Source organism: Pelmatolapia mariae, linkage group LG10_11 (genome assembly GCF_036321145.2).
Source record: "Pelmatolapia mariae isolate MD_Pm_ZW linkage group LG10_11, Pm_UMD_F_2, whole genome shotgun sequence".
Classification (NCBI taxonomy): domain Eukaryota; kingdom Metazoa; phylum Chordata; class Actinopteri; order Cichliformes; family Cichlidae; genus Pelmatolapia; species Pelmatolapia mariae.
Window position 1 is genome coordinate 47,890,417 of NC_086236.1, and position 10,153 is coordinate 47,900,569.

General features: G+C 39.2%; 1 protein-coding gene across 1 annotated transcript in view; it reads left to right on the forward strand.

Moving 5' to 3' along the window:
* elovl4a (ELOVL fatty acid elongase 4a) overlaps positions 1 to 5,371 on the forward strand; it is a 6,193-nt gene extending 822 nt beyond the window's left edge. Inside the window, exons 2-7 of the mRNA XM_063485694.1 lie at positions 351 to 433; positions 953 to 1,140; positions 1,401 to 1,481; positions 1,982 to 2,153; positions 2,927 to 3,054; positions 3,205 to 5,371. Coding sequence (XP_063341764.1) covers positions 367 to 433; positions 953 to 1,140; positions 1,401 to 1,481; positions 1,982 to 2,153; positions 2,927 to 3,054; positions 3,205 to 3,531 — 963 coding nt within the window. The 5' untranslated portion in view covers positions 351 to 366 and the 3' untranslated portion in view covers positions 3,532 to 5,371. The remainder of the gene's footprint in view (positions 1 to 350; positions 434 to 952; positions 1,141 to 1,400; positions 1,482 to 1,981; positions 2,154 to 2,926; positions 3,055 to 3,204) is intronic.
* Positions 5,372 to 10,153: the final 4,782 nt, after the last annotated feature.

The window sequence follows — 10,153 nt, forward strand, 5'->3', positions numbered from 1 at the left end:
TAAGGCATCTTCCCGTTAGAAGAGTCACCAGGTTGGCTGTTGGTCGTGTTCAAACCAAAAATCTGCTGACACATGCGCTCTACCAGCCTGTGTTCCCAGCTTTTGTGCGCAATGAAGCCTATTGCCCAACTATCAAGGCCTCGTGGAGCACCAAACTCCTATCATATAACTGACCTCCCGTTGGCCTATTGATCTATTTATTTGATTACTTTTCTGAGGAGTGGTGTTAAAATAAAATTATTGCCATTATTAAGATGCCTTTTCCCTGTTATTGCTCTTCTACATAATGACACCACTCAACCTCAGTGAATTTAGCTCTGTTTATTAAATGGTTGTCTGTTTTATTTCAGGTTAACTACCCCAGCCATGGAGATTGTCACACATTTAATCAACGACACCATAGAGTTCTACAAATGGACCCTCACTATTGCAGGTAATACCTTCAAAACATCCGGCATGCCTGAGAGCATCTGTGTGAGATATTTTAAGATCAGAGAAGTTGTATTTATCAGTGAGTAAATGCACATTCACTTGCCTGTGTGTCCAGCCTTAGATATTATGTATCACTCTGCAGGGTTCTTGCTGCTGTGAGTCATTATAGAGGGAGTTAGTATAAGAATAGTGCATCACTGGCAATTTGTTAACAAATTACTCAATACTTTAGGACATATAGTAGCTATATATGAACTGCAATATACCGCAGTATGTATTTATGTTGCTACACCCAGTAGCAGGCCCTGTACCCTTTATCAACCCACTATATACCTGGATGCTCTCTCAAAGTATCACCATCAAACTGACCACTGGGCATCCACCTGCAGGATATTATCTGTTATCTGCACTACTACTCAGCATGTGCACTCCTCTTAAAATAAACTGAACCCACGCTGCGTCAGTGCAATGCGAATATTACGAATATTTATGTAACTCTATGAAAACATCTTTCTGTCAGACAAGCGTGTGGAGAAATGGCCCCTGATGGACAACCCCCTACCCACGCTCGCCATCAGCACCTCCTACCTCCTCTTTCTCTGGCTTGGGCCCAAATACATGAAGAACAGAGAGCCCTTCCAGCTCCGCAAAACCCTTATTGTCTACAACTTCAGCATGGTCTTCCTCAACTTCTTCATCTTTAAAGAGGTAGATTGTCACATTGTTTTGATGTTTACTTGCACGCGTCCAATAACTGCAGTCAGTGAATTAAATCTGATGTCCTCTTATTCCAGCGTTAACTGTGCTCCCGAGTTGATACGTTACAGCAGCCGTTTTGTCCTCTGGGTTTAGACTAACCTAATTACAGTGTACTCATGCTCTTGTCTGCACTCCATCTCTTCTTTTCTCAGCCATTATCACTGTATGCTTGATAGCAGTGACTCAATGGACACTCTTGTTTTTTTCAGCTGTTTATGGCAACGCGAGCAGCCAGATACAGTTACATTTGTCAATCGGTGGATTATTCAGATGATCCCAATGAAGTCAGGGTGAGTGTTCAGAGCGTGCACACACACACACTTGCGTATAGATAAACTCTGAATATAATAGTGGGACTTCAGCTGTTTATGGAACTTACTATCTTAAGACTCATGTGTCTACAATAATTCGTTTCCTTGGAACCAAATCCCTACCTGTTAATATTTCTCCACTGTACGCATGGTTCAGAAAATTACAGTCAGCCTGCCAGGGACACGTCACTCAGAGAGCTTTTAGAAACATGAGCGGCGTCCATACATTTAGAGCATGGGCCTGTTATCAGAAAAAAGTGCAAGCCGGAGTTGAATGGTGTTCAGTTTCACCTTCTTTCCTGTTGCTCCATGACGTAGTTTGAAACAGAAACCACAAGTGAGTCAGTCTCGGGTCGATCTGAGGTTAAGATTTCCAAAATCAGAGTTCACGCACATGTAGCTCTTGATCATATATGAGGTTAACAATCTGAAGTTAGTGTTTTCTTTTTCTTCTCCTTCTTTATTTCTGTGGGAGTCAGGTGGCAGGAGCTCTGTGGTGGTATTTCATCTCCAAGGGCATTGAGTATCTGGACACTGTGTTTTTCATCCTGAGGAAAAAATTCAACCAGGTCACCTTCCTGCACGTCTACCATCATTGCTCCATGTTCACGCTCTGGTGGATTGGCATCAAGTGGGTGGCAGGAGGACAGTGTGAGTAGCTCATAACACAGCAGACATCAGCTATATGCTGAATTTATCAGCATTGCTGTTGATAAAGCCTTCACTGGCTCTGTAGTTTTGTGGTTTATACTGGGTGAGGGCTGGGAAGAGACACAAATCCCTTGGTGGATGCTTCAGGAAGCTAAACCAAACATGTGGAGCTACCTGTCTATAAACTTTTTATTCACTACTGGTAAATGTATTCATTATTGTTGTTTGTTGAGCTTATTTTTTTTATAATATGCATCTGCATATTAACAGCCATGCTAGCAACTCTGTAAAGGTATACCACAGGCAGAGGAGCACTTTGAGCTAAGTGCTAATGCCAACAAGGCAACATGTTGATAGTAATAGCATTTAATTGCTAAAGTTTACTATTGGGTACAATGTTTATCATGTTCACAGTATGTATTTAGCATGATAACATGCTATCACTTGCTAATTAGTAAACACAGGTGCAGCTGTAAGTATATTTGCAAGTAGATGATTGTGACTGAGAGTAAACTGAGTCTGAACGCTGATGAGGAAGCTAGATGACAAGTTTCACTGAAACCCACAAGCATAGTATCGTCATATGTAGCTTGGATAGTTTAATCTGGATTCATGGGGCCCCTGGACCTACACTTGTTTGTATCTCCCACCCCCTCAACTATTGTCTTTTTATTGGATACAGACAGCAGGAGTTCAAAGCAACTCAGTTTAAGATTTTTTTTAACTATAGTAAGCAGAACAAAATGAAAAACTTATTGTTTCTTCTACTGCAGCATTCTTTGGTGCACATATGAATGCGATGATCCATGTCCTGATGTACCTGTATTACGGTCTTGCCTCCTGTGGACCTAAGATCCAAAAGTACCTGTGGTGGAAGAAGTATCTGACAATTATCCAGATGGTAGGTTGATTTCCAGGGTGGTTGATTTTGAAATTAAATATATTGATTGTAGGGATCATTTGACTGAAAATCATTCTTCTTGCTATGAAAGAACAGTGAAAACATAATATGGTGCAAAAGCATAACTCTTATTCTCTCTTTGGGGCTCAGATTCAGTTCCATGTCACCATCGGTCACACGGCCTTGTCTCTCTATGTCAACTGCGATTTCCCCCACTGGATGCACTACTCCCTCATCTGCTACGCCATCACCTTCATCGTCCTGTTTGGCAACTTCTACTATCAAACCTACCGCCGCCAGCAACCCGCACGGCGCGACGTGTCCTCTTCCTCCAAAGCCGGCAAGGCTGTTTCTAATGGCACCCTCAACGGCCTCAGCAAAGCTGCCAACGGAGCAATGCTGATGGGGAGCAAAGAGGAGAAACCCCAGGAGAGCTCTGGGAGGAGAAAGAGGAAAGGACGAGCTAAAAGAGATTAAAGGAGGGGGAGTCAAAGAGGTTCAGGTGAGGTAGGGCCTTGCTTGGTTTCTAGGCTGATCGTGCTAAAACATGAAAGACTTACTTTGAGGAAGATTTAGATAAGTGGATGATCAGGTGGGATGAGTTTATTTAAGCCATGATCTGAGTTGTATATAAAATACGAGGCAGGCATTTTTTGTTAAGAGAGGACCATTCTGTTACTAAAAGGTGATCACTGGTCATACACCGGATGACCATTATCACAACACCAAATACAACAGTTTCTGGTGTCAGACAGAGCTTTGTATTCCTTCTCTTTATTGTGGCGCTGAGTAGATCTGCTTCCATGAGTGACTTTTAGCTAGTTAAAATCGAAGCCTGAAAAGTGAGAAAGTTGCATTTAATGCATCTGAGCTGGTAAAAAGCAATTAGAAACTGCTATACTGAGACAGGAATACACATGATAACAGAAATGTATATTTATATTTAAGTGTATTCTTATTTTTTGTTGCTTACCTGTACAGATATAAAGCTGACGATAACGTACACTATCATGTCAGTTTTGCCCTCATATTATTTACACGTTGTTGACGTTGCACAGGTGAGACTTTAAGTTTACAGCACCTGTGTGCTGCAAACTGACACTTCTACAGTTAGCCACTTAGTTGTGCAGATGAAACTGTCTTATTTACACTAATTTATTTATGGGATATAAATGCTCACTTTTGAGCTGTCATCCATTAACGCACAAGTATATATATATATGTATATATATATATATATATATATATATGTATATATATATATGTATATGAAGAAGAAGAAGAAATCCATATGCAGAGATACATAGGGGTACATAGAAATAGGAATAAATGAATTGTCAACCCTGGTTGGATGATGCTGTTCCACTGCTGCTTTTAAGATGAAAAGATTAGCTTCAGCTCACATGGGGGTGACAATTTATTATTTCCATTTACAACCATAACCAATTTTGCATATCCTTACCTATATGTAATGTGATGAAATGTAATAAATGTTATTCAGATAAATGATGAATCTGATGACTATCTCAGTGTTCCCCCACCACCACCCCACCCCCGTCAGCGAAGCTGGCTGCGTTGTGTCTTTGCAGATGTTTACTTGTCTTTTTATATTCTGTCCTCTCGGAAGTTGTCGTTTGTCTTAGACCCTGGTGAAGATGTTATGTGCTGACGACATGGTGGCATTCTGGCTTCCCTTTTGTACTTATAGAGAATCCAGAGCTAGCTTACAGCTGCTACCTTTTTTTAAAAAAACAAAACATAATCTTAACTAATCCTGCCTTCAGCACTGTTTTCTTTGAGAAAAACTCCTTTACGTATTCAGTCAACTTTTCAGATTTAATTCATGCCTGGAGCAGGCTTGAATGTAAATTTATCAGAGGCAAGATTTGGATTAGAAAAGATAAAAGATTATGATTTCTGCATAAAAAGACTTGGTGTGCATCTATTAGAACTATGTATGCATTACCACTGTCTGTAGTATATTGGGCCTTAAATGATCAGCCTGATATATATGAACAACTCCTGGCTTATTTCATCTATCAGCTAATGTGTTTCAATGTCATTTTATTTATTAGTTATTTATTGTTATGTAAATACTGTTTTCCACCTTGCTAAGAGTAATTGTCTATGTATTTGTCTTCTTTTTGTGTTGTACATATTATATTGTGATATTTTGGACACTGCTCATTTGGGAATGTTCCTGCCTTTTCTGCTTGGGCGTTTTATAAGTCAACATTGCTTCTGTTTTTAATTTCTTCCTTTTTTCTTTTTAATATCTTATCTTTGAACTCTCTTCAGATTAAACTAAACTGAATGCCTGTACAAATGCTGACTTGGTTTAATTGTCTCCTTCATGGTGCAGTTTGTCTTTAACAAAGATATTTTCATTCAGCACTCACCAGAATCTTCATTAGGTACACCTGTACAACTGCTTGTTAATGCAAATATCTAATCAACCAATCACATGGCAGCAAATCAATGCATATACGCATGTATACAGGAAGGGTGACCTGCTGAAGATCAAATTGAGCATCATTATGTGGAAAAAAGGTGATTTAAGTGACCTTGAATGTGGTGTGGTTGCTGGGGCCAGACAGGTTAGTATTTAATATTTGCTGATCTGCTGGGATTTTCCCCACACAACCATCTATGTGGGTTCCAAAGAATGGTCTTAAAAAGAAAAGATATTTTGTGAGCTGCGTTTCTTTGGGTGAAAATGCCTTGTTGACAGTAATTCATGAAGTTCAGAGATACAGAAGCGCATTTACCCAGCAGATCGAACCTTAAATTCTTCAATTTTAAATTCTTCTTAACATTTTTAACACTTTTAGTATTTTTATTACATTTTTTAAATTTTATTATTTTCTTTTCTTTAATAATACCTGTATACTTTCTACATGTTCATGTAAAGTTGGGGAACACTAGTCTAAGAATTTCATTAAGGGTAAATGTTGCTACAATGTTATCTGAATATGACAATAAACTTGAACTGAACCTTGACGCAGATGGGCTACAGCAGCAGTAGACTATACTGGATGCCACTCCTTTCAGCTAAAAAGCAGGAAATTGAAGCTACAATTCACACTGGCGCCAAAATTAGTCAACAGAATTCTGTAGAAAGGTTGCCTCGTCCGATGAGTCTTGATTTCTGCTGCATTCAGATTGTAGGGTCAGAATTTGGCATGAACAACATAAAAGTATGGATCCATCCTAACTTGTATCAGCGGTCTAGACTGGTGGGGGTGATGTAAAGGTGTGGGTTGTTTTGCACCCTGTATTGCCAGCTGAGTGCCCATTGAATTCCACAGCTTAACTACATATTGGTGCTGACTGTGTCCATTCCCTTTGTGACTGCAGATTATCGATCTAATGATGGCTGTTTCCAGCAGGATAACGCACCATGTCACAAAGCTCATGTCATCTCAGACTGGTTTCCTGATCATGAAGGTGTGTTTGCTGTAACCAAGTGGCTTCCACAGTCACCATATAACAGGGCACAGGGCTCTGGGAAATAGTGAAACAGGAAACCGAGATCATGGATCTGCAGCAATTGTGTGATGCTATCATGTAACTATGGACCAAAATCTCAGATGAATGTTTCTCTGTTGAATCTGTACCATGGAGATTAAAGCAGTTCTGAAGGCAAAGGCTGGTCCAACCTAATACTGGCAAGGCCTGAAAAATGTGTTTGAATCAAGTTTGTGTTTTTAACCTTAATGTGGAAACAGCCACCATGCACAATTTTCTCACTCTCACGCTCAATTCAGGCTCACCACACCAGGGGAGGAAATCCAGGAACCTGTGCAAGGGGAACAGAGGAACAAAATTTAGTGATGGCTGTCTGAGACCGATGCGCTGATATTTCACCACTAGATGTCGCTGAAACGAAGCTTTGAATGAATGAACCTATTTTCTAAACAGTTGATGAAGTGGTTCGGTACTGGTTCATTGCTTTATTTGCACATCACTATCAAAATGCACAAAGGAAGAAGCGGAGCAAAAACACGCAGAATTGCAGGAGCCAGGGTTACAACTAACTGTTTAGTTCAATGATCCAGCAGAGGTTGAGCCTCAGCCTTTAAGTAGGGTCCTCCAAATGAGATTATCAGGGGCAGGTGAGTGATTAGAGCAGAGTGTTCAGTCAGAGACGTGAACCGCGAAGAGTCCCGCCCACAAACAGACGCAAACAAATGAGCACAGAGAGGAGAGATAAAAAAATCAAGGGGGAAACAGATAAAAGATAGAACCTGGAGCAGAAGCCAGGAGGACTGAGGGACCATGACAATTTGGAAAGTGAAGTTTATTTTTATTACCTTAATCTGTAAAACAGCCTTTAGCTCAGAGTTGGAAAGTAAGTATATTTACAAAAGTGCTGAACTTAAGTATTTTTCTGTCTCCATTCTGCTTTATATTTTCATTCCACCACAATGAGATAGAAAGGTTGCACCTTACTAACAATGATTTGAACCAAACATGTCAAATTTGGATTTGTCACTTGATAAGACTGATTGACACTGATTTTTAGTCCATTTCTTGTATAATTTGCCATACATTAGCCTTTTATCCCTTTTCCCCTTCCTTAAGAATTGCTTCTGGACAGCCATCCTTCCACTGATACCATTTCAGATGAGGCTTCAGCGGACAAAGTCAGATTCATCGCTCATGTCCTGCATCAGGTCTACTGGCATGACTTTCAGATACCATTCACTTGCTCTAAATATTTTATTTTTTAATTAATTTTTAGGTCTGCAACTTATTTGCGCTCCACTTGCTTCCGCTGGTTTATTACACTACACACGCTTTCAGATAATAGCTTTTTGGGAATCACTTTAGTACTGAAAAAGCACAATTTTCTGTCTATCATCTGGCATTTTTTTGTAGTTTCAACTACAGAGTTGTGACCAAATTACATGGTCTTGTGACAGCCTGCTAGTAAAAAAGTACCTCAAAATACAAATTAAAACTGGTTGAATGAACCTGAATGATTAGGTCAGCGTTAAATGGCTTAAGAAACAAACAAAAACTATTCCTCTGAAAATGGTCAGGTACAAAGACTGCAGTCAAAAGGAGTGAAAAAGCAACCAATGTCCAAAGAAAAACGCCTTCAAAAAGCCTGGAGAACTGTTGCTCAAGACCACTTCTGGGAAGCAAAATGTAAAGAAATGAGAGGTGGCGCAAGACTTTTGCACAGTGCTTAGTATTTAGTATGGTCTATTACCATACTAAATAGTGTACACTGTCATAGTGTTAGCTTCCCACCACATATCGTTTAAATAAACTATTTCCAGACATAAATCTCAGCTTTCAGTATTAATCAAGCAGTATTGATATTACCTTCAGAAACAGGACATTGTGTATATGCAGCTAAGCAGTAGCCTATAGCTGGGCAGTTTCATTAGATGAAATCACATCTGCTATGTTTTAGATATTGCAAATCTAAAATGCATCAAACTAAGTATAATTCTGACAACTGTTAAGATAATAAAAGAAAAAGAAAAAAGAAAACCTTTAACCCATGCCAAATTTTCCTTCCATTTAATGAGTTCAGACAATGGTTTCCATAACAACTGTATACAGCAGCTGTCAGACACCCCCTACCCATTCATCTTCTCAAAGCCCTCCCAGCCCCATCCCCATTATTCCCCCATTCCCCTCCTCTTGCTTTAATTTCTCCATGAATCAGCTGGGGTCTATGTGAGAAAGAGCACTGATGCAATAAACAGTTAAAGCGGGTTTTCATGCTTATATGTGTATGTGGGTGGTTGGCTTAGTGACTGAAAGTTTCGTGTGTATGTGCATGTGCATGTTGTTGTGTAAGAGGCTTAGAAACGTGTTTCTATGAGTATGCAATCCCCCTGCAGAGTTTATGAGTGGGAGGCCTCCACTAGCAGAGGGGTAGGCCTATCACATGGACTACGTTTGTATTATTCCTCAACCCAGCGCAATAATTTCACAACTCAGTAACATAACACCATAACCTCATCAGCAGCCTTTTCCTTGGATGATGACAGAATGTCGTTATAACGCGTTCAGTTCTGTCTTAACAATCTGTTCTGGTGGACAAATGCATCTCCATAGCATAAAGCACTAAGAAATCTCTGAGTTCAACTTTTGAATAATAGGCTGTGAAATTTAATTACAAGTAGATAAATACTGTTTATTTATTCAGAAATATTCATTATTATCTGAATATTTATTATAATTAAATTATAAGGAGCATTATACTGAGGCTTTTTAATGGATTCTTAAACGTCTTATATGCCAGATTTCTAGACTATTCACGTCGGTTAAGATTTTATGTCTTTATTTTAACTTTAATCAGTGTAATTTTATTCATGAGCAATTTCTTTTAGGATGTCAATCCTGAAACGTTGCACAAGTAACACCCCGATATACATTACAGCAGCTTTAGCATGTGACTGGATTTACACAGAGGTGCCTACTTCACTAAATTCCCCTGTGGATTTCACAGCAAAGTAACAATTTTCCTCGCTGTCACAAGCTCAGCTGATATCTGGAGCACAACAACTGAGGCTGGAGACAGGCATTTTTGTTCCTCACAGGGGAAACTCATTACACACACTGACTTCAATAAGCACTCAACTGCTTACCTTTCAGAAAAAAAAAGGAATTTTCTTTTTGTCTAAAAAAAATTATTTTCGTGTGACATGTGACTATTTTAAGAATGGCTATTAATAAATAATAAAGCAATTCAACAATCAATTTAAGGCAAAATAAAATCCAGCAAGTTTAAAGCTTGTGTGCATGCCAATACTTTCATATGCAATCAACATTTTACTATGGTGTTTAGGCTAATGTAGCAATACTACATTATAATATTTGGAAAGGATGATTAGAAAGTACAACTTCATGCTGCAGATAATTTCTGATAATATCGAATAGTGACATTGGCCCGGTTGTCTGTCTATGCTGATGTTACTGTGATGATTCGGGATAAAGGGTTTTGGTATTAATAGAGAAAGTGAGAATTAAAGAGAGGCTTGAGTGTGTGAGTTGAATGAGGGTGTTATTTTTAGATGGATGCTCATTGGGCCCACTCTCTCTCCTCTTACCACCTGTGCATATAGTTCCTCTGCTG